The following is a 26,494-nucleotide window of genomic DNA, read 5'->3' on the forward strand; positions in this document are numbered from 1 at the left end:
CAATTCCAGCTATCGATATAATCGCAAATGCAATTAGATAGAGTTTACTACCAGTTTATAACAGATTCCACTAGCAGAAACGCAACTGGAAATTGTTTTTATTGTTTTATGGTAGTAACCCCCAGAAATGTGTTTTAATAAAATGTGAGGTGTTAATAGTGTATCTCGGCCTTTACGGTGTTGTTTATTCAGTTGCTACACGCGCACAGCTTTGTTTCTGTGTATCAAGCGTGCCACCTCGTTTGTAATTGTGCTTTATTCCCTAAAAATTTGTAAAATATTTAAAAGGTGTGAAAAGGAAGCGTCCTGGCTAAGACACTGCAGATTCAGAGAGAAAAAAAAAAAAGAAGCAATATCGATAAACAGAGGCGGACTGGGTAAAAAATTCTTACCCAGGAAAATTTGTAGTGGCGTCGTACTACGGTTTATGGCCAAAATCACACCAGCCTCCGGCCCACCGTGGTTTCCCCCGTAAGGCTTACGGCCAGTCCGCTTCTGTCGATAGAGAAAAAATATGAAATTGTGAAACGCTTTGAGCGAAATGAAAGACCATGTGATATTGCACGTGCTACAGACCTAAATGAGGCAACGCGGAGAATTACAAAGAATGCAGAGAAAATAAATACAACTTTCATAGCGGGAACAACTCAAAGTGTAATTAAAATCCATTAGATTAAGACACAAAGAATTGGAAGAGGTGGAACAGCTGTGATCTGTTTGGATAGAAAATCAAACAAAAAGCAAGTTTGCTTCGATAGAAGCAAAAGCATTAGCAATATTTTATTACGACTTACGTATTATAATTTATACTTACGTATTATAAAATATGTAAGTATTTTATTACGACTATTTTATTTAATATAATAATTTTTTTACGAATAAAATACGTATTTTATCCGTAAAAAATACTTTTTTAGTATTAAAAAATACTAAAAATACTTTATTATAATATAATATTATTTTTATTACGTATTTTAATCGTTATAAAATACGTAAGTATTTTATAACGATTAAAATTACCCGATTATTTATTGTGTTTGGTAATGTTTTGGTTCCAAATGTGTGTTCAATCTTGGGTGGTCGGCACCTAACCCTACTTTTCCCATAGGGCCTGTTGTTTATATTGCACGATTTTGCATTGCACGAGAGTTTCTAGGAAGGCAACTACCGTGCTATACGAGGACAGACTGTATATATATATATATATATATATATATACACTGTTTGTATATATCTGTTTTCAGTAATAAAGAATTGTAATCTGAATTTACTTAGTAAAGTTTTTATCTAATTTGCCAGTTTTGGATGTGTTCAATAGTAATTTAAAATTTCACAAAAAAGAAAGGGGTGTCTAACCTTATTCTGCAAGCAGGTACAAGAATATCTCAGCACAGGTATCTCTGTGGCAACTAAGTGCGTACACTATTCTACCACATCACTCATTTCAAAATATCAGAGTTCATGTCCTATCTATAACTGAAGGAATTTCTTAAGTTTCTTTGATTGAGCCAGGTTAACCAATCCTAGGCAGAGAGGAGTAGGATCCCACTGTGATTTTTCTCCTGCCAGCACAACATCTAAATTAGCCTCAGAATAAGCACTATGTATAACCATAGGATTTCTGAAGGCCCAGCAAGCTGGTAGAGGTTCTAACAACTGCAAAAAAAAAAAAAAAAAAGGTAAATGCAGTCATTATCAATCCACTGCAGGATGGAAGCTTCCTCAATGATTCATGTTGAGGGAAATGGATCATAATCTGCCACACTGGTCCACTGCTGGTTGGCAGATTGACCGTATTTAGCAGTTAGGGGCTTGAACCCCGGTCAACTCAAAGAGCGTGTGCTACTGCACTCCCACTCCTGACCACTCCGCTACGGAGGCATGCCAAGCTTGTTTATAACAAAGATGATCCAACCTAAAGGTTATAAAACAGTAACTGGGAATTAGATGGAGAATTAAAGTGCAAACATAATCAATAAGCAAAAAATAATTTCAGTAGAGAACAGCAAAGTAACATAACTGAAAAATCAAATGCCAAGTATACTACACTAAAAGAGGTGTAGAAGATAATGAATGAATTCACAATAATAAGCTATATTTTAAGTTAAGAAAATACAAAGTAAGAGTGCTGTGGAAAAGTAGCTTTGGAATTTAAAGTATTAGTAAAGCAAATGATGTAAGGAAGAGAACATTTTCTGCATCATTACTGCAGTGTTCAACAGCAATAAGCTGCCTCTGATGAATTTCATGATATCCAGTTAACATTAGCATTAATAGAGGCATATGATGCAAGAAAGCAAGCTTCTACAGCATCAGCCAAAAAAATAATAACAATAAAAATATCCTTTTCAAGGTGTGGCCTGATCATTGGCTTATATAGGGGATAATCACCTCCTTATCCCTGCTAGCAAAATTCCTGTATATCATTGACAAGACTAACCCCCTCACCAACTTTGCTGCTCTTCTCTATACTCGTTACAGCAGCTTTACATCATTCCTAAAATTAGGACTCCAGACCTGTATGCAGGCCTCAAGGTGTGGCCTGATCATTGACAAGACTCCATGAGCTGCTCTGGCAGCTTGTCTGCACAGCTCAGCAAACTTCATATCTGACTGCACAATTATCCACAAGGTCTTTTTCATTCTCCACTACTCTACACTGCACAAGAGTGTAGTTTGGAGGGGGAACAAGAATAGCTCTGTGCAGGAGAAGATTTTACGGCTCCAGCTAATGGATAAGTTTTTCTTAAATTTTTGCCGTTTTATTGACGTTAATTGGCATATTAATTTATTTTTAGAAGTAGCTTTATATTCCTAGTTACGAAATTCCTAGAAACATGTACCGTTCGAAAATTGCTGCCGTTGTTGGAGCTCGACATGGAATAGCGTAAGTATATCTTCAACTTGATAGCGTAAGGTAGTGGTTTTCAACCGGGGTGCCACGCCGCCGCAACAACATTAAAAGGGGTGCCATGTAATTTGGGTTTAAGTTACTTAAGCTTATTTTTTAATGTATATGTTTATTTCGTTACAAAAAGGTGTACAGTATCTTTTTAATTTTGTAGTGATCTATAATTGATGCTTACTGAGTACCTCTATATAAAGAATAAAATTATATACTGCATATATGTAATTTTTATAATTATATTATTGCAATAACTATCATATAACATATATTTTTTAACACACACACAATCACAATAGGATCTAACAGGCAGAAAATAAAATAAATTACTTAGGGGTGCCATTATTAAAAAAAAGGTTGAAACCACTGGCGTAAGGTATAACTAGATAGCATAATGCATAGCACTGTATTAGGAATCTATTAGCTTGGTATAATATTGGCAATTTTTCAATTAAATTTATGAATCTTATTAATTTTTATCGTCAATTAAAGTGTATTTAAATGGAAATCATGCCCCAAGCTAGAGCAGCAAAGCAACATGCACAAAGTAGCGAAAGTGCTGTGGTTTGGGAGACAATTGAAGGGGGGGGGGGTGATTCTCCAATGCGTCACAGTCTAAAGAAATGTTCAAAATGTGATATGTTTGCAGACCTGTCTCGAACAGGACATGATCTAGCCATGGAGGATGTCTTTGTATATGCTTGGTGCAGAGTGTGTGTGTGTGAAGAAATTAGGTACCAACTCAGCATTCTGATGGGCGTCTATGAGAGTTTGAAGATTAGAGTAGATATCCTCGAAGGAATTAAAACAGGGGCCCATTAAGTTCTCAGCTGCCCAACTCAATGCCAGAGCTCACACATGTGCATTACAGCAACACAGCGGCAATCTTCGAGGCAGAATGTGCTGGTCCCACAGGAGCTAGTTGTTGGTGAGTCAATTGTCAGGGAAACAGAAAATATATTGTGCAAAAAAAATAGAATAGGACCATATTGTATCTGCCAGAAGCAAAAGTTGACACTGTTGTACATGTTGCCACTAATGACATTAAGAGTAGATCTGCGAACTTACTTAACAAATACAGATCAGTGTTAAAAAAAGTCGCAAATTAGGGTTAAATTTAAAAATGTCTGCAATTCTGCGCAGTTAGTCAATCAACAAACAGGGCCCCTGAAGAGATTGTGTAAAGCTCGTGGGGTAGAATTTTTCTCAACGTGGCCTTTGCTTGTTAACAGGGGAGAGTGCTTCTACAAAATGGCATACTCTTAAATTGAAAGGGTGTGAGAATATTTGCTGATGCTATCGAGGCAGTGTTAGGTGGGTCAGAAAACTTCTAGTCTGCAGGTATTCCCAGACTAATAGATTTAACAGTAGCCACACACAGAAGTGAAAGTGATTCTTGCACTGAGTCAACTGGAATGAGCAAGAGCCTGAAAAGCAAGTTGCTGGGGATTTCAAGAACTGCTGGAAGTCATCATGGAACAAGTAAATACATAGGCTATGTTATGGTAACTAAAAGCAAGAACAGGTGCATGTATACTTCCATGTACACCAATGCTAAGAGTATAATAAATAAATTTGATGAATCTGAAGTGCTGATCAAACCATCAAAGGCAGAAATGGTTGGGATATCAGAGATGTGGCATCACACAGATATAAGGAATGTAGAATTGTACTTTGGGGAGTACAAAAAGGATTGACAAGATAGGAAAGGAGGAGGAGTTACACTGTTAGTTAAGAAACATAAAATCTAAGGCAGTACATCCATTTGTACAGAAAAATAGTGTGCGCCAGTAAATCAGAATATCTTATAATGGGAGATTTTGACTTCTCAGATACTGACTGGAACATATGGGTTGGTCACTTGCACACTAGCAAGACTTTTGTGGATTTATTGAGTGATTGTTTTCAAACAGCAGCCTGTTTGAGAGGCAACCAGAGGGAGTATTACTCTTGATCTGATTATCAGCAGTGATTATTCATGCATTAGGAATCTGCATATAAAGGAACCACTTGTTAGCAGTGATCAGTGTACTGATGTGGGATTCCCTTAAAGATGTAACTACCATCAGAGGTAAAGGGAAAGGTTTTTGCTTTAGTAAAGGTGACTACAGTGGTCTCAGACAGTTTTAAAATTCTATACAGTGGAACCAACTGATGTTGTTACCAACAGCAAGTTCTAAATGGGCTACTAGGCTTTTCATACCAAAGAAGAAATACTGTTCAAGGTTTATGCCTAAATGGATGTCAGATGAACAAATGAGACTTGTGGCAGAGAAGAAAAATGCATGGGATGCATATAAATTATTAAGTGACAGAGAAGTCTGTGGTTGATATAAGTTGTAATCAAGTCACAAAGGAAGTTAGGCAAGCGAAGGCAGATTATATGGCAAAGGATGTAAAGAAAAACAGCAAAGACTTCTTTACTTATATAAATTCTAGAAGGGAATGAATCAGATTTGTCCACTTGATATCGATGGGTTGTCTGTTGATGATCATGCTCAAGTAGCTGACAAACTGAATGAGTATTTTGCATCTACATTCACACGAGGAATTCTGTGGAAAGTGGAGGCAAGAAGTTTATCAAACTGTGACAAGGAGCTAAATGATTTTGTAATAACTGAGAGCAAAGTGGAGGAGAAATTGTTGAAATTAAACAACTGAGAGCAGCTGTTTAATTTCAACAATTGAAATTTCAACAAAAAAAAGTTGTTTAATTTCAACAGTCAACTGTAATAACTGCGAGCAAAGTGGAGGAGAAATTGTTGAAATTAAACATAAGAAAGGTTTTTTGTTATTCTTTGAAATTTTTTAATAGAATAGTTAGGTCCTTGGTTCCTGTGTTATCTATGAGAAAACAGACCTTCCTTATTTGCTTTACTCAATCTCGTCAGCACCTTATGCACCTCAACGAGATGATGTCTACCCTTTGATGTCTAGTAGAAAAAATTTGCTTTTTACACTTTCTAAAACATTCTATACATGTGTACTAACTTGCACTCATTAATCTAATTGCCTTCCTTGAACCATCTCAAGAATTTTGAATATCTGATTCTCATGATTATCCAGTGAGTACAACTTTATGATTTTGAGCATATCTTAGAAAATGATTCATACAATAAAATGTTATTCATCTAAAAAGTGATAATCTACATATATAGTCTAAATCAGGGGTGGGCAACCTTTTTAAATGGCGGGCCAAATAAAATGTCTGTGAGGTACATGCAGGCCAAATTTTTTTTATCTTTCCATGATTTTCAGGATTATTAAAATAGTGTATAATGAAAAAATTGTCATAAACAGTTTTATGTTATTTATTGTAATATTTATACATACTGATACATATAATTCATTTTATTAATAAGAAAAAACAAAATACAAATTAAGATAAAATTACAAAAATACAATTACAGTAACAAAAATTGCAATATTTTATTTTTTTAATATTTAATGAGAGATTTGATACTGTTCATTTTTTATCAGTGAATCGATATCTGGATCGATATTTGTCATAGCAATGAGCAGAGTATTTTATAAATTTACGTCAGCAATTCGAGACCTGTTCTTTATCTCGAATTGTGTTTTTATGTGATTTTCTAAAATAATTGTTCACATCTGTATGTGCTTCCAAATAATGACAGAATTTTCTTTGCATTATCTATCGCGTATGGAAATTCTTCTCGGTTCAAATTTTTATAAAATTCATATTGAGATAATTACAAAAATTTCATTTTCTTCAGCGTATTATACATATTTTTAAAATGACAGCGGGCTGGATTATGCATGTTCGCAAGCCAGAGGTTGCCCACCCCTGGTCTAAATCATTAATTTTATTATGTTGAAATATGAATCAATAATGCTTTTAACATATTAACACATTTAGAATATCTAATACAACAGATCTTACTTCAAAATCGATTCTTGAGAGATTTTGAATAAAATGCAGCAATAAATCTGAGTTATATAACTCTTGGGCAAGACTAGCAACTACTATATCTGTTTGGAATTCTTGGTCGCTACTGCCATGAAGCATTCCTTTCATTACAGATAAATGCTTGGACACATCTTCTTGTGCCTGGAAGGGAAGGAAATGAATGGAAAAAACTAACTAATAGCAACAAACATGTAATAAACTATTAACATAACTTAGTAAATCTTTTAAATTATAGCTCAAAAAAATTTATATGACCTTGCCACTGCTCCTGAATAGCCATTGAATAGATTTAATGCAGAAAAAAAAAAAAAAATCAATATAACCAAAATACTTTTCTAATTTAAAAAAATTACTTTTGCACTTCAGTACTTTTTTCATCAAAACTGTTTATGAAGAAAAAATAAAAAATCTCATTCTATATTCATTATCACTAAGACCAAGTTCACACAAAAGTTGATTTTATTATTTTTAATATTGAAAATACATGTTCATGTTACTTTTGTGTGGATGACAGTGCCAATTTATATTTATACAATATATTTGTCAACACATAGTAGACTTAATTTTCCGGAATAGATGGTAAAAAAAATTCCCAGATAATCAATTTCCCGGTTAATACAAAAATACAGTAAGTCCCCGTCATACGTAAGAGATATGTTCCAGAACTTCTTATGTAAGTCGAGTTTACGTAACTCGGGAATAGCTGATAAAATAATGCTACTATATCTCTGATGTGCCAAAAATTATAAAAACCACGTAATATCCTCAGAAGAATGAAGAAAAATAGTTATATATTTTTAATTAGTTCAATTAAAAACTTTATCTGGGAACAGCGGTGAAGTAGCCAGAGTGGCACATAAGAAAAAAAAAAAAAAAACGCACGTTATTGTACAGTAAAAACTGATATATTTGTTTCGTAGCCTTGTTATTATAGTTGACTTCATTGGTGTCGATCCCTTCACCCTTTATCGTATTCTGTCTTTGTCGATCATTATTGTGTTCACCGTTGCCACTGACAAATCTGAATTCCGTGCAATACTTGTTAATGTTTGTCCATTTTTGTACATCCTTATTATTTTAATTTTCTGATCCAATTCTATCGCCTTCCTTTTCTGGATAGATTTACTAGTACCGCTGTCACTTATTCTCTTAGTCGGCACCATGATAACGGTCAAAATTAAATTTTCTGAAAACAACTTCACAGGGTTAAGACAAAAACTCACTATTATCACCCCACGTGAGCTCACATTTTACTAAAGCACATTTCTGGAGGTCACTACCATAAAACAATAAAAACAATTTGCACTTTCCAGGTTATTGGGCTTTTCTGTTAGTGCAATTCATTATAAACAGATAGTAAACTCAATCTTATTGCATTTGTGATAATACCGATAGCTGGAATTCTGTGAGTTTTTACATTATTGTGATAAAATGTGTTTCTCCTTCACTGAAATCTTCAGTCATAAAAAAATATAAATAACGTAACGCAAGTCCGAAGCTACATAAGTCAGGGACTTACCGTATCGAAAAATGTTCAGCAACCTATGTAAAAAGTATGGTGATAGATTAAAAATGAAAAAAACTTACCACACACTACTCGTGTGTCCAATACACGAGGAGTGCGATTGGACACACTTTATGTTTTATGATGTCAATTTTAAATCTAATAGCTTCCCTTTATTTTTTACAATGTCACATATGGTTAGGTCACCAACTTTTGAATAATTTCAAGTTTTTGTTTAATTGAAAGCACAACTCTTGCATTTGCCCATCATTTTTTCCATTTATAAACAAAAAAAAAAAAAAAAAAAAAAGAACAATCGACACCCTGATATAAATAACGAAACAAAAATTTATCCTTTTGCAATGCGACGGAACACAATAATCAATGCAACGCACGAAAACAAACTAAACATTTCTTTTTTTTTCTTTTTTTTTTTTTTTTGAGTGGTGGGGCGTGAAGACAGTAGGGATTGCAAGATAATAGGTACACTAATCTCCTAATGAAGACTTATAACACGCTTCTTGTCACTTATTTACGACTTGCAAAACATATGTTTATACCTATTCTAGTTATTACTTAAATTTTATGATTTCTGGTTGATATTTGTTTTTTTTTTTTAAATTTGGAGTCTTGAAGTGTCCCGGTTAATCTGATCCCGGTAAATCAAAAGTCTGCTGTATATACAGGGTATCTTAAAAATACACGGCATAACTTCAGGAATGGGTTCCTCATATGTAGACAATAAAAATATTTTATATCAACATAGTTCCGGAAATACTTGGTTTCTGAGTTTTGAAGGTCTGTCTTTGACACTTAACTGTTCACATCACCTTATAGTAATTGTTCAAAATGTCCACCTTGTGCCCGAATACAGGCCTCACGAAGACGATGCCAAATTCCTGGCATGTTTCGTGTTGGCTAACAACCTGCCACAATTCAATTGCAGAGAGTTTCCACATCAGCTACCGGAACTGAATACACCAATGACTTTAAATGGTATTGTGTGTGTGTGCTGATTCCAGGAGTGGTATGCACAACATCCAAAATCTCCTTCTCTACTTCAAGAGTTGTAGATCTTGGTCGTCCTCTGTCGGCAGCACAAGGTGTAAAGGTCTCATGTTCACAAAGGTGGTGATGGATACCTTCAAATGTTTTCCTGTCTGGACACCTTCATTCTGGGAACCTTTCGTGGTACAAATGACGAGCCTCCAGAGCATTGCCATCTGCCAAACCGTACATAAAGTGCATATCCGCTTGCTCCTGATTTGAGTACATAGTCGGAATGGAAAACCACCAGACTCTGTCAGTACCTTGTGATAAAGGAAATCACCTGTGGGAGATAAGACATTCCGGTTAATAACTCGGGAACCAAGCACTTCCGGAACTATGTTGATATAAAATATTTTTATTGTCTACATATGAGGAACTCATTCCTGAAGTTATGCCATGTATTTTTGAGACACCCATATACACAGCAGTATATATATACAGCAGACTCTCGATTTACTGTGATAAATGGTATAAAACAAATCCCGGATAATCGATTTCCCTGTTAATCCAAAAATACAGAAGTCCCCGACATATGTAAGAGGTACGTTCCAGGACTTCTTACTTCATCGAGTTTTACGTAATTCGGGAATGACTAGTAACATATTGCTACTATATTATTATTGATAAATCTGAATTTAGCACGATACTTGTTAATGTTTGACCATTTTCATACATTCTTATTAGTTTAATTTTCTGATCCAATTCGATCGCATTGCTTTTCTTGGTAGATTTACTAGTAGCGCTGTCACTTATTCTCTGACAGAAAATGAAAATTTCTGTAAAGAACTTCACAGGGTTAAGGCGAAAACTCACTATTTTCACCCCGTGAGAGCCCACGTTTTACTAAAGCACATTTCTGGACATCAACAAAAAAACAATAAAAATAATTTGCACTTTCCGTTTTATTGGGCGTTTCTATTAGCACAATCTATTATAAACGGGTAGTAAACACGATCTTATTGCATTTGCGATAATACCAATAGCTGGAATTCTGTGGTTTTAACGTTATTATGGTGAAGTGTGTTCTCCCTTCACTGAAATCTTCAGTCATATAAAAAAAAGAACCATAAATAAATTGTAAGAATATTCTCTTTTTTTCCTATTTTTTTGCTCGTTACTCCAATCTCACTTGTGCATGCTGTGATTGTCGTTATCGATTGCTTATTTTTTTTTTTTTGTTGTTGTTTTAAATTTTACAATCCTAAAAATAAAAAATTAAATAAAAAAATTGAGTGAAAACAAATTTACGTAAATCCCTAGTTGCATAGGTCAGTGTTTATCGAAAAATGTTCGATAGTACTGTATCGAAAAATGTTCAGCAACCTACGTAAAAAATATGGCGATAAATAAAAAACTTACCACAAATTACTCGCATGTCCAATACGATGCTTCCCTTTATTTTTACAATGTCGTGTTTGATTTGGTCACCAACATTATAATGATTCCTTAGAGATTTAACAGTTGCACCATTTTCAAACTGTTGAATAATTTCAAGTCTTTGTTTAACTGAAAGTGCAACTCTTTTGCATTTACCCATCATTTTTGCGATGTCTAAACATAAACAAAAATATATTTACTAAAAAAAAATTTACATCCCTGACGCGACGAAACAAAATTTGCCCTTTTGCAGCACGAGGGAACAGAACAATCGATGTGACGCACTAAAACAAACTAAACATCTGGTCTGTTTTTTTTTTTTTTGAGAGGCAGATGGTGCGGGTACGAAGACAGCGGAGGTTGCAAGATAACAGGCACATTAATCTCCCAATGACGACTTATAATGTTACTTCTTGTCGCTTATTTACGACTTGCAAAATATCTGTTTATACCTATTCTAGTTATTACTTGAATTTTATGATTTCTGGTCAATTTTTTTTTTTTTTTTTAATTTGGAGTCTTGAAGTGTCCTGGTTAATCCAATCCAGGTAAATCGAGAGTCTGCTGTATATATAAATTAGAGTACAGTCAGTCCTTGTATAGCATGCATTTACACTACACAAATTCAATCATACATAATTTATAAATAGGGGAATGATGTCACATATACTGGAAATATGCAAATGTGACCCCAATTCACAAAGAAGGATCAAAGGCTGACACAAGTAACTATAGACCTGTGAGCTTAACTTCCGTTCCAGGAAAATTAATGGAGGCACTGGTTAAAGAAGCACTGCAGGATCATTTAGACAAGACTTCAGTTATAGCTCAGACACAGCATGGTTTTGTTAAGGGGAAGTCTTGCCTGACCAACTTGATTGGATACTATGATGCAGTCACAAAAGAACTGGATGCAGGGAATAACTTTGATATTATATACTTGGATCTTAGAAAGGCTTTTGATACTGTTGCACATGGAAGACTGCTACACAAATTGGAGCAGTGTGACATTGGAGGCAAATTGCTGCTATGGATAAAGGGGTGGTTGAGTGGGAGAAGACAGAGAGTGGTAATCAATGGACACTGCTCATCGTGGACTAATGTTATTAGTGGAGTCCCTCAGGGCTCAGTGTTGGGTCCATTATTGTTTACTGTATTTATAAATGATATTGATGATGGTATATCAAGCTTAATGTCCAAGTTTGCAGATGATACAAAGGTTGGCAGGGTTGTCAAGGACACTACTGACTACACTGCTGCAACAGGATCTGGAAAGGTTGAGCAGATGGGCTGAGAGGTGGCAAATGAAGTTTAACATTGACAAATGTAAAGTACTACACATGGGAAACAGCAACCCCAGAGCAACGTATCAACTCTGTGGTACTACACTGACAGTGGTAGAGAATGAAAGGGACTTGGGGGTGATTGTGCAGGCAGATATGAAGTTCTCTGAGCAGTGCAGACAGGCTGCAAGAGTAGCTCATGGAGTATTGTCAATGATATACAGGAATTTTTCCAGCAGGGATAAGGAGGTGATTATTCCATTGTACAAGGCAATGGTCAGGCCACACCTAGAGTACTGTATACAGGTCTGGAGGCCTCATTTCAAGAAGGATGTAGAGCTGCTGGAACGAGTACAGAGAAGGGCAACAAGATTAGTGAATGGAACAAAGGGGTGCTCTTACGAAGAAAGGCTTAAGTTTTGTTGTTTGTTTATTTGGTTTTTAGGAGCATTAGCAACTAAGGCTATATTGCTCCGGGATATGCGGTGGTTATTCCCTGACCTTTCCGCATCCTCCGTATTTAGTGGTGACGGGCTCGAACCCCGGTCTAATCAAGAAGTATGTGCTACGCACTGCTGCTCCTTCCCACCTGGCTACGGAGGCGCCTGGCTTAAGTTTTGCAAATTACAGTGTCTGGAGACTAGGCACCAGTGAGGTGATCTGATAGAGGTGTATAAAGCCTTGAATGGTTTAAGCATGCTCAATGCTGATGGGATTCTTCCTCTAGCTCAGAAAAATCACCTGAGAGGGCATAAATTCAAATTGAGGAAAGACAGATGTAGGATAGACGTGCGGAAATTTGCCTTTAGCCAGCGGGTGGTTGGTTGGTGGAACAGACTGCCATCCCTTGTGGTGGAGGTTGATAGCCTAAATAAGTTTAAGGCTCAGCTGGACAGGTATTTTGAACGAACAGAGGGGTGAAGTGGAAGTCGGTTTTTTTTTTTTTTTTTTGGCTGATGCTGCATAAGCTTGCTTTCTTGCATCAAATGCCTCTACTAATGCTAATGCTAATATAACGCAAACTGAATTCACTTCTGCATGATTCAGCTTTGCATTTACAAGAAATGGCAGTCGAATGCAGCAGAATCACACCAGCTGAATGCAACACTTAGCGTTGTTTTACTCAGTTGCTACATGTGTGCTGCTTTGTTTGTGTGTGTGTGTGTGTGTGTGTGTGTGTGTGTGTGTGTGTGTGTGTGTCAAATGTGCCTCCTCATTTGTGTTCTTTTTATACTGTAATTGTGCTTTATTTCCTAAAAATGAGTACAATACTTGAAAAAGGTGTGAAAAGAAGCATGATGGTGAAGATACTGCAAGTTCAGAGAGAAAAATAAAAGTGGCTAAGGTAAAGAAACTACAGGAAACTTGCCGGACAAACTGGTTTGCTGCTACTGCAGTTTCTCCCTGCATTCTCGGTAAACAGATAGTGCGTGTTATTGGTAGTGGAAATAGAAGTCAAGAACAATATATTGATTGACATGTCGGTGTGACAGACGAAGTTAGGGAACCTTATTTCCTAACTTAACATTTAAGGTTAGGTTAGGTTTGGAAATAACATAACCTAACCACTGAGAATAATTAGAAAGAATGCAGAGTAAATAAAAGCAGTTTTTATAGCAGGAACAACTCAAAGTGTAACAAAAGACATTAGATCAAGACACAAAGAACTGGAAGAGATGGAATGTCTGTTATCTGTTTGGATAGAAAATCAAACAAAGAAGAGATCAGGAACAAGTTCACGTACGATAAAGGCAAAAGCATTAGCAATATTTTATTACATAAAAATTGTAATAAAATATGTAAGTATTTTATGATTATTTATTGCATTTGGTAATATTTTGGTTACAAATGTGTGTTCAACCTTGGGTAGTCGGCACCTAACTGGGGTTACCATCCCTGGATCATAAGAAAAGACTACAGTACAGATCCGGTGATCAGGGAATGGGTGGGGGAGTGGTAATTTCAAATAAAAAATGTAGAACAATTTTTATTAGTATTAGAAAAATCAAATTATATCACAAATTAAAGTAGTTAACTATCTACATTGCAAATGCTTTTACAATAAACAACTATCAAAGAGATCAATAATTAGAGCTTTAACAAAACTATAATATAAATATAAAATTATAATTGATGAATATTTTGCATTACTTTGAATTTCGACTAACATTTTTTGGTTCCCCATACAATTACAGTCAACCCCCGCTATTCGCGGTTGCTGATTTAATATAAAATGAAATCTAAAAAAATGTGAATTTTAAAGAGCCGTGAACATTTTCCACCATAAAAAAACATGGGCATGGCTAAAATTATCTTTCCCAATCAAAACAGTGTTCAGTGGGTGGGGGGAGAGGGGGTGACAAAATCGCGAGCATGGATGTTTTTCGCTAATCCTTGTTCAGTATGTGTTATGCGCTTGTCATGGAAGGTTTCGTCGTTTGCTTTTAATTTATATGCTTATAAATTGAATAAATTTATCAATTTATAAATTAATATGCTTACAAAAGTGATAAATCTACCATTTTGCAGTGTAAAACACTTTTTTTAGTATCTCACTAGAAAAAGTAATGGAAGAAAGTGGACAAGTTCTTTCTAACCCGTACAAAAATATGGCTACGAATAACAAGGGAAATGTTTGTTTGTTTGTTATTTGGTGTTTAGGAGCATTAGCAACTAAGGCCATATTGCTCCGGGATATGCGGTGGTCATTCCCTGACCTTTCCTCATCCTCCATATTTGGTGGTGACGGGCTCGACCCCGGTCTAATCAAGAAGCGTGTGCTACGCACTGCTACTCCTTCCCACCTGGCTACGGAGGCGCCAAGGGAAATGTGAAAAGATCAAAGAAGGTGATGACATTAGCAAATAAAATTGAGTTATTAGATAAAATTTCTAATGGTGAAAGTGTCTCCTCAATGGCAAAACATTATAAAATCAATGAGTCAACGGTACGATCAATCAAGAAATCGGAATAAAAATCTGCCATAGTGTCTGTGAAAGCACGCTAATTGCTTCAAAAATTTGCTCTGTAACTCGGGATGTTAAATTAGAAACAATGGAAAAAGCTTTAAATCTGTGGATAGAAGACCGAACTCAAAATAAAATTCTGTTAAGTTCACTCATCATTCGTGAAAAGGCAAAACTCCTTTATCAACACTTCAGCGAAACTGGTGATAGCACTGGCGGGATAAGTTTTTTAGTTAGCAAAGGCGCTGGTTTGAAAGATTTGTTTGAAATTTCTAATAAATATTACATTTAATATTAAATTGTTTCTTATTTTCATTTCGATGCCATATGCTTGTATTTCACTATGTACTATGTACATTCATATTATTCATATTATGTCTATGTACTTCATATTATGAAGGTACATATAATACATACATAGACAAAATTTTAGACTAGTTTTTCTTATATATTTCATACTTTGGAATGGAACCCCTTTATTACTATGGGAGCCATAACTCAGTATTCGCGGCATTTCTCAGGAACGTAACCCCCGCGAATAGCGGTGGTTTACTGTGTTGTAAAATTGTAAGCAATCAAATTCTTTGAAATTATACTGAACCATTCACAAATTTTTCACAGAGTTGACAGCCAATCTATTTCTTTCATCAGTCCATCATGCTAAAGCCTCTTTCAACATAGCATTGTGTCTTGGTATTGCAAAAATGGGGCTTAGAGGGGAACAGGTATCCTGTGTGTTATCAGACACTCAGCCTAAAACACTGATGGATCCAATATCTCTCTATTACAGAAGATTTAGGAGAAGTCCGGTTGGCCTGCCTCCCTAAAATCCACTCATTCAAACCTTCTCGATGGTAAGCCCTGTTATGTCACTTAGGTGGCAACGAACATGTAGAGTGGTTCTCTTCAAGACGCCTGGTCAGCGTGAAGAGGAAAAGACCAAACCCTCCAGCCTATGAGAACACAACAATACAAATGGCCCTCAGTCCCCAGCAGCTTTCACTCTCCCTCTTACGGCAGCGAGAGGATCAGAGTGGAAGCAGAGGGGTGCTAAGAATCTCTGGGTACGACCAGGCTGCCATGCACGGAAACTGAACTTGGCCAGTTATAACGTACGATCACTCACTGGTGAAGACAGGATATTAGAGCTGGAAAAGGAATTAGAAATTAATCACTTAAAAAAAAAAAAAAGTAAAGTGCAGCCATTATCAACCCACTGCAGGATGGAAGCCTCCTCAACAATTCATGCTGAGGGAAATGGACCATAATCTGCCACGCTGGTCCAGTGCGGGTTGGCAGATCGACCGTATTCAGCAGTGAGAGGCTTGAACCCCGGTCTACTCAAAGAGCGCGTGCTACTTGCACTCCCGCTCCTGACCACCCGGCTACGGAGGCCGGATATTAATCACTTTTTTTTTTTTTTTTTTTTTTTTAAATCTTTATGGACCAGAAACCCAACTCCACCTTCATTCCTTTCACTGTTTCCATTGATGTACAGCAGATTTCCACTTGATAAACTTATTAATCACTTATAAGTTTATCAAGTGGAAATCTGCTGTACATCAATGGAAACAGTGAAAGGAATGAAGGTGGAGTTGGGTTTCTGGTCCATAAAGATTTTAAAAACAACATTTTGGAATTCAAAAGTACATCACCAAGGGTGTCAAGACTAATACTCAAGATTTCTAAGAGGTACAAGATAAAGATTATAATGATTTATGAACCAACATCGAGCCATGATGATGAAGAGGTTGAAGAAATGTACACTGAAATTGAGAGTCTTCTAGATGAGCAGAAAACCCACTACACTATTATTATGGGGGACTTCAATGCTAAGGTTGGAAAAAGGCAAAACAGCGCAGAAAGAGGAACTATAGGAAATTTTCGAATTGGTGAAAGAAATAAAAGAGGTGAAAGACTTGTGGAATTTGCAAAATCTCTAGGAATGTCAGTAATGAACACTTTTTTCAAGAAAAGGGTGAACAGAAAGCGGACATGGAAGAGTCCAAATAAATTAACAACTAATGAAATCGACTTCATCCTCACTAACAGAAGATATATTGTGAATGATGTTACCATCCTGAATAAGGTAAATGTTGGAAGTGATCACAGAATGGTAAGATGTACACTTGATATAGATGTAGGAAAGGAAAGGAAAAAATTGACTCTAGTAAATAATACAAAGGTCTTTGAGATAACAGAGGAGGAGAAAAAGCAGTATGTACTGGAACTAAAGAACAAGTTTGAGCTTCTGCAGACTGCTCAGGACCAAGATATCGACGAGGAATATTACAACTTTCTGAAAGTGATAAAGCCCATGAAACCTATAGGGAAACAGAAATCCAAAGAAGAAAAAATTAGTCAAGAAACACTTTTCATGATGAACCGAAGACAACAAATGAAGAGCAAGAAAAACACTGACATGGAGAAAATTGAGTATACTGAGTTATGCAAAGCCATCAGAAAGAGACTCAGAGAGGACATAAGAAGATTTAACACAAGAAAAGTAGAACAAGCATTAAGGGAAAACAAAGGATTTAAATCAGCAGCCATGAGCAGTAATACAGAAAGACAAATGATACCGAAACTGAAGAATAGCGATGGTGTACTTATAAACAGCAGAGAAGGCATAATTCAAATAGCAGAAGACTCCTATAGAGAATTATACAAGGAGCGAGGGAATTATACCAGCAGTGGGGAAGATGGATTGCTAAGTAGCAATACATACGACATACCCGATATTCTTTCTGATGAGGTAGAACATGCATTGAAGAAAATGAAGAATCGGAAAGCCCCAGGGGAAGATGAAGTTACTGTAGAGTTGTTAAAATTGGGAGGAAGAGACATAACACAAAAACTGGCAAGGCTCTTCACAAAGTGCATTAGAAAAGATGTGACGCCTAAGCAGTGGAATAATGCAATCATAGTTTTGCTCCATAAAAAAGGAGATAAATTGGAAATTATAGACCAATTAGCTTGTTATCCCACATCTACAAGTTGTTCACAAGGGTCATTACTAACAGATTAGAAAGAATACTTGATGAGAATCAACCGAAAGAGCAAGCTGGCTTTAGGACAGGATTCTCAACTATGGATCACCTTCACATAATATCACAGCTAATGGAGAAAGCAAATGAATATAAAACACCATTATGTCTGGCATTTGTGGATTATGAAAAGGCATTTGACTCCATACAGCATAAGGCAATGTTTCGGGCACTGGAAAGACAAGGCATAGATACCCCATATATTATGATTTTGAAGAAAATATACGAGAGTGCTACCTCCTTTATTAGACTAGACAAAGACAGTAGCAAATTTAAAATCGAGAAAGGAGTTCGACAAGGAGACACAATATCACCGAAGCTGTTTACTGTTGCCCTTGAGGAAGCTTTCAGAAGATTAGACTGGTCGCAGAAAGGAGTCAATGTGAATGGAGAGTACCTAAACCATTTACGATTTGCAGATGACATTGTGGTCATAAGCCACGATCCCAAAGAATTAGAGGAAAATCTTAATCAGTTATGCACAGTTAGTAAGGATTTTGGACTAAAGATGAATATGGCTAAAACAAAAGTAATGATGAACAAGTATGCCACGGAAAGGGAAATAATGATTGAAGGAGCAGTAATTGAAAACGTGGAGTCATATACTTATCTGGGACAAGTTATTAGCTGTAATAATGATAAATGGCTGGAAGTCAAGAGAAGAATAAATTTTGGATGGATAGCATTCAGGAAATATAGTCACATACTGAAGAGCAATATCACACTTTGTCTGAAACGTAAAATAATGAATCAATGTATACTTCCCACCATGACTTATGGAAGTGAAACTTGGGCACTCACCAAAAGAATGGAAGAGAAGCTAAGAACTACACAGCGAAGAATGGAACGAATTATATTGGGAATCAGACTGTTAGATAAGAAGAGAAACACATGGATTAGGCAGCAAACTCAAGTAAAGGACATTCTTATCAAAACTAAAGAACTAAAATGGTCTTGGGCAGGACACATAGCTCGAAGACATGATGACAGATGGACTAAGAAAATAACAGAATGGTACCCAAGAGGAGTTAGAAGAAAACCTGGAAGACAAAGGTGGAGATGGATAGATGAAATTCGAGAGTTTTTGGGTAGTAAATAGATGGCCAGTGCTCAAAACAGAAGGAACTGGAAAGTTGCTGGAGAGGCCTTCATCCTGCAGTGGATTGAAAATGGCTGATGATGATGATGATGATTGCAAAAATGAAAGACCATATTTTAAAAACTCCAAACTCAGTTTTATTCACGTTTTTCAAGTAATCTAACCATTTATCCGATGATTTTTTAATAGAAAATTCGCCATTGGAGTTCACATTATCCAAAAACTTAAGTTAGAAAATTGATCAAATAGTAAAGCATCATCGATTTCTAGTTTTCAATTTTAAATATACAAGAGTTTCTTCAATTTCATCCCAATTTGGCTTGTCGTGTAATTTCATTCATTTAAAATTTTTAAGTTCTTCTAGAGAAGATGTCCAGTTTTTGAGATATTCCAAAGATCTAACATATACATTGACAAACACACCCTTTATATTGCTGGATCGTGATTAATTCTTAATTTCTTTTACTTTGAGCGAAAGAAATTCTTGAGACTTTTGAGCAAGTAAAATATTTTCCACGCTTTCTAAAATGTCCATGATTTCTATTAAATTATGAGCCAGTGAACAAAAGATAAAATAACTTTCGTTTAGCGGATTTTCAAAAAATAATTTTATTAACATTGGTGGATGTTCCTGCGACAAAGTAGCTTTGAAGTGCATTTGCAACACTGTATGCAAGGAAATAATGACAGCCACCAGGTCTGGGTATCAGAAAGCAGTTTTCGATATTCTACTTCAACAAAATCGCAGAAGTCTTTTAGAGCCTCAGTTCAGATTGTATAAATGGAAAAGTAGTTATAAATTTTCATGATCAGATTCCAATAATTGCAATACAAAGGTTACAAGAACAGCTTAACCAGACACAAGCTTGGCAAAAAAAATTGGCGCATGAAAACCAATGAGGCAAAATCTACTCATATTACATTCACGAGACAGGAAACATGCCCACCAGTGAAATTAAACGGGCATGCCATACTGCAAGCAAAAGATGCTAAGTACCTTGGCATCCATCTAGACAGATGCTTAAATTGGAGAAAGAATTGTCGTCTGTCGCGCCCACCACCAATCATTTCATTGTTTGCCACGCCTACCTGTCAATCAATATATCCTTCTCAATTTCGGCTCCAGACCGATAACACCTACCGTCTGTTTACCGAGTGAGCAGCACTAGAGTCTGTTTGTGTCGGGAAACTAATTTTCCGCATACGTTATCTGCCGTTTCTCATCGTTCTCGTGTTGGCTTTCTTTGCCTTAGCAGACATTTTTTCACTAAAGCTTTATAGTATGAATGCATTTACTTATGCATGGGTTAATGCACACACATCATTTCTCCTACAAAGGTAGTTTTAATGCATCAATATAATTATATCTCATATTGTGAATACCTTCCCAACGAGTTTTCATGGTATTGCACTACCTCGAATAAGTAACACTTCACCTATGGAGATGACTACTGTTACTTATTCTCGGTGGTGCATTAACCAATACATAAGTAAACTCCTTCACACTATAAGGCTTTAGCCAAGAAATGTCTTTTAGATTAAACCATGCACACCATCAGGCATCTCTCATATTGTGAAGTTATACTTCATAATTGGGTTGTCACTATTGCAACAGTACGGTACTGACCGACCCACCCACTGAAGAGGGGACAAAAAAGCCACCAAGCCTTCAGTGCTTGGCCCACTGTTTTATGTATTTATTAATGATATTAAAGATATCTCAGATAATGTGTAAGTTTGCTGATGATACAAAGTGGTTAATGACAGTAATGAGGGTATGCTGCTGCAACAAGATCTAGAAAACTTGGCAGATGGCTGAGAAATGGCAATTGAAACTTAACACTGACAAATTCAAGTTACTGCATATGGATAGTAATAATACCAGAGTAATGTATCAACTGTGTGATACAACACTCTGTGTCGTGGTAAATGAAAAGGACCTGGGTGTAATTGTGCACTTAGAAATGAAATTCTCTGAACAGTGCAGACAGGCTGCCATGATAGCTCATGAGATTTTGTCAGATATCCAGGAATTTTGCTAGCAAGAATAAGGAGGTGATTATCTCATTGTATAAGCCAATGTCAGACACACTGCATATAGGTTTTGAGACCTAATTTTAGGAAGGATGTAAAACTGCTGGAATGGGAACAGAGAAGGGCAATGAGACTGGTGAGAGCAACAAAGGGAAACAAGGAAAGGCTTTGGTTCTGCAAACTGCAGCATCTGGAGACTAGGTGCCAGCAAGGATAGAGAGGTAATATAGATTTTTTTTTTTTTTTCCAGCTGATGCTTGCCACTACTAACACTGATTTCTCATAATTTGCCTTTGCCCGCATAATCTTTTCTGTGGTACTACTACAGATTTTAGTTTTACAGGGAGACTTTTGTCAGGAAAGCAGGTAATGTTTTTTGAAATAAAGACAGGCAGAGAAGAGTCAGGGTGTGTTTTCCGGGAGCAACAATTGGTGATGCTACTAACACTGTTTTAACAATGGTAAAGAGAGCATTATTATACATGTGGGGACTAATGATATTACCCAAACATAACCTGATTATTTGTTGGTTAAATACAGGACCATGCTGGAGTAATGTCAGAAGTTAGGTCAGCATGAGTATATGTCTGTAATTCTGCCCAAGACACAATATGTTGAAAGCCTTGTGGATAACCCAAGTCTTTGAGGGACTTTGCAAGGCTTTAGAGTTGGTTAATTTGTCAACTTGGCCAGCAACTGTAGGCAGAAGAAATCTATTTTGTATAGACAGTATTCATTTGAACAAATGTGGTGCAAATATTTTGGAAGTATCACTGAGGATACCTTAAGGGTTCAGGTAAGCTGCTAGTTAGAATGAAGGATCAAGATTGATATCGACACACACACACATATATCATAATATCTGTTAAACAGAACATTATTATGCATGTATTTTTATAATATATTTCTACCAGTGTACCTTTAAAATAAATACCACTAAAATGTATCCCTATCATCCTTCTCTTTCTTGGTGATTTCTCTCTCTCTCTCTCTCTCTCTCAGGGTAACTGGTGAAATGTTTTTGGCTGGTACAGCATAAGCCTCAGTTCCTTGCATCATATGGCTAATAATAATATGGGTCAAAATAATGCTTGCACACATCTCATGAATTCTAGTTTGTTGCCACAACAGCTGATATTAGCAAGATGTTATGAGGGCAGCAATGTTTCTAATGAATGGAAAGATAAAGCTAGGGAAACAAGTTAATATCTTCAAGGGGTATATCAAGATTTTAGAAGAGTAAACTTTAGAAGAATACTTAGTCTTAACTTTGTCTATAGCAGCTTTCTCAACCAGTGGTACGTGGAAAAAGATTTATTTGATGGTACGTAAATAATGAATGGGTGAATTTTTTAAATTCATGAAATTATGAAAAATACAACATTAAAATTTCTTCCTCTAAAGATTACATGTTTTACTTTTCTTTTTCAATTTAACAGAAGTTCATAAATCAGGTGTTGATTTTCAAATATTTTGTTTGTTCAACATTCGAGAGTATAGCTATATATTTCTCGGAAAGCTTAAAATCACGACAAAGTCTTATCTTGCGTTATTTTCTATTCCTTCCTGGAAAATGCTCTTACACAGCAGTGTTGCTGTCAGTATGCACTGTTGCTTTAGTAAGTTACTGTGCAGTATTGAGGATTTAGTAAAACAGCTGCAAATGAAATATTTAAAAAATTGGACAATTTAATAACCGAACACAACGTTCTTTGCATTGCCATGTGTACTGATGGAGCTTGGGCTTTAACAAAAAAGCATAGCGATGTTGTAGCTACAATAAAGAAAGTCACTGACTGCAGTGTTCATCGTGAAGCCTCAGTTGCAAAAGCAATACCCGAAGAACTGAAAACTGTTTTAGATCCATCAGTTAAGATCGTTAATTTTATTAAATCCCATGCACTAAATTTGCAAATGTTCAAAATTTTATGCCAAGAGATGTGGAGTGACCACGAAAAACTACTACTGCACAGAAAAGTTAGATGGTTTTAAATTGTCTTTTTAAACTTCGATTGGAAGTGCAATCTTTTGCGATTCAAAATGTGAATTAAAAGACTATTTCTTTGATGAATTATGGTTCGCTAGATTAGCATATTTAGCTGATATTTTTGGAAGAGATCTGAATTTAACTTTACAAGGACCAAATGTGACTCTTTTCACTGTTAGTGACAAAGTAAATGCAACAATAAAAAAACTTGAGTTAATCATCAAAGACTTGGATAAAAATGTCTTAAGTTTCCTACCAACTTTAGAAAATTTTCTTGGAGAAAATAATTTAACATTGAGACATGAATTAGTATCAAACATAAAAAATTGGTTTCCGTTAATAGATAATTTCAAATTTCAGTTAATACATATTTCCCTGAGGTCATGAAAAATAAAACTGGATCACGAATCCATTTTCTGATTATGTACCAGAATATCTTCTGAAGAAAAAAAGCAACTTTTAGAAATTTCTTGTGCCAGAAATTTAATGGATAATTTCAAAAACAACACTTTAATCAACTTTTGGATTAAGCATAAGAAAGATTTTAAAGAAATTTTAAAATCCATTTTAACACCATTTTGTTCGACTTATGTTAAACAGGATTTTCTTTTAAGCTGTATTTAAAAAACAAATGTAGAATAAGACTTTGGAGCCAAATTTACATTTGAAATTAAGTAAAATAGAATCAGATATAAAGAAACTAATTACTGTCAAATAAGCTCAAGTGTCACATTAAGTCAATTATTTTTGTTAAATATTTGTTCAAGTTTTCCCGATTTATTGCATTTAACTGTTATTGATTACAATTAAATCACCATGTTAATCAAGTATTTTATAGTTTATTTTGTATTGTTTTGTTTAATATTTGTTTAGTTTGTTCAATTTTTGTATTAAAAATGAAATAAATATATATGTATAATTTATAACATAGCCTTTAATTAACATTGAGACATGATATCGAGACATAAATAAAAATAGTCATGAATTAATTCCAGAAATGCCTACATGCAAATATTCTTGACGTTTCCTCCTAATACAAATACATATTTTAATGAGGGGTACTGAAATTTTTCAGTTTTGGCGGTACAAGTATTAAAAAAGGTTGAGAACTACTGGTCTACAGTAATGTCAGGAGTGTTGTCAATAAAATTGGTGAATTTAAACTCCTAGTTACGACAATTAACGCTGACATTATTGAAATAACAGAAACATGGTGCCACCTGGAAACTGGAAATGACAAGTTCCACTATGGCATGTATAATGAATTTAAGAAAGATAGGTAATATAGAAGGGGTGGAGAAATGACTACAATTCTCCAGACCATTTCCATTTGAATAACAACATCCTCAGACAAAGTATTCAATGTGCATCTTGTAACATTAAATTTATAAAATGTCACAGAAAATATAGTTTCAGAATTAAATTCATAATACAGTAGAGTGTCAATAATCCAAACTAATTGGGACTTCCAATTTGTTTGGATTTTCAAAATTATCAAAAATACTGTTCTAGAGACTTGAGACAAAAAAAAAAAAAAAAAAAAAGTCTGGAAATAAAAACAAAAATACGTAAGTTGTACTTATGTATTTTTATTCATAGGAATCAAAATAAATGGAACTTTCGGCCACAATAACATATATGTATAGGCGTTTAACAAAAATAATTACTTATTTTTTGCTTCACCATTTTCAAACTTCAGAGTGATGTGACTCTGAATGAAATGCACACCGATAAGACACAAACTGCACAACAGCAGTGTAACTTGTCTCAGTACCCAGAAAATGCCGACATCACCATAATACAAGACTGAGAGGACCAGAGGTCAACTCCGGCCCCCAAGAAAAAATATAAGAGGATGGTCGTCCCCAAACCTGAATGAGAAACCAGACTGAGCCTAACGACTCACAGGAAGGCCCTAGTATGCAAACAGATGCTGACATTTCACCCAGAAAGGCAGAGGTTCCCCCCACCCTGGATCCTTCACTTCCAGAAGGGGATATTATAAATCAGATATTGGTACTGCGCACCAAACTAGAAGACATCATGAAGGATAATAACAATAGAATCACCACGTCAGTAAGAGGGGACATTGTGTCCATAACTCGAAGCCATATTAATGGCCGAGCACCATGCAAAGGAAAAATTAATAGCTAAATTAGAAGCCTACTTGGGAGAGAGAGAGAAACAAAGGTCACAGCACTCTCTTACTCTGCTGCACTGAGGACACCTGCAAATGCACCTGCTGCACAAAATCCAGCACAAGCAAAGAAGAAAACACTCTTCAAACTGCCAAACCTGATCATTCTTAGACCCAAGGAAGCAACAACTAGCGAGGAAATCAAGAATAAGGTCATGAACACTATGAAAGATGACTTTAGAATGACAAGAATTAAGTCCATATGGAAAATGCAAAGCGCAGGAATCGCCATTGAAACTGAAACACAAGAGGAAATACAAGGAATAATGAAAAACCCGAAATTTGCGACCTTAGGCCTAACTGCTGAGTGACCCAGGAGAAGAGGGCCAACGGCTATTATCTTCGATCTGAACAAGGATACAAATCCGCAGGAGTTGACAGAGATCTACCAAAAGAATCTCAGAGAAACCCTACCAAATCAAGAACCGTGAAACCTCATTAAGCCTAGACAAGTAACAAAGTCTAGGAAAGCAAAGGCCTCCAACTGGGTGGTAGAATTCACCCCAACTGCTTGGAAAGTGCTGAAGACTCAATCGAGAATGTACTTTGAGTGGACCTGCCATCGATTCAGGGAATATGTGGTCGTGCCTAAGTGTTTTAGGCGTTGTAGGTTTGGCCACACTACCCATACCTGCGCACAACAGGCAGCAACCTGCAGCCACTGCTGAGATAGGGCATGAGTACAAAGACTGCCCAAATAAAAATAAAGAACTCATCTGTGCAAACTGTAAGTCAGCAAGAATGGCAATCACTCAATCAGAGATTCAAAATGTCTCTCATACCAAAGGGCAAAAGGAATATACCAAAGAACAGATTATGGCGACACAAACTAAAAAGTACAACACCACTGAGATTAAAATCTTTCAACATAATGCACAGTGGGCCAGAGCGGTGGCCGACCAGCGGCGGGTAAAGGCCAATGAGGAGGGAGCCGACATCCTCTTCCTACAAGAAGCATATGCACATGCGAAAAAATTGTCAGGGGATACCCGCTGGTCTACAAGCTCATACAAGCGGACAAAGATACCCCTTGGGCAGCGATACTGCTCCGAAATCCTTATCAAACATCTACTAAAGTGACTCAACTCAGTAATCCCTGGGCAGCTTGTGCCCA

General features: G+C 36.0%; 1 protein-coding gene across 1 annotated transcript in view; it reads right to left on the bottom strand.

Annotated features, from left to right (window-relative positions):
- The window catches only part of LOC150091122 (protein Mo25-like), a 170,681-nt gene that overhangs the window by 95,533 nt on the left and 48,654 nt on the right, over positions 1–26,494 (bottom strand). The window contains exon 3 of the mRNA XM_090382046.1: positions 6,810–6,977. Coding sequence (XP_090238172.1) covers positions 6,810–6,977 — 168 coding nt within the window. The remainder of the gene's footprint in view (positions 1–6,809; positions 6,978–26,494) is intronic.

The sequence above is a fragment of the Mastigoproctus giganteus genome, chromosome 1, assembly GCF_048544385.1.
Source record: "Mastigoproctus giganteus isolate SK-2022 chromosome 1, ASM4854438v1, whole genome shotgun sequence".
Classification (NCBI taxonomy): Eukaryota; Metazoa; Arthropoda; class Arachnida; order Uropygi; family Thelyphonidae; genus Mastigoproctus; species Mastigoproctus giganteus.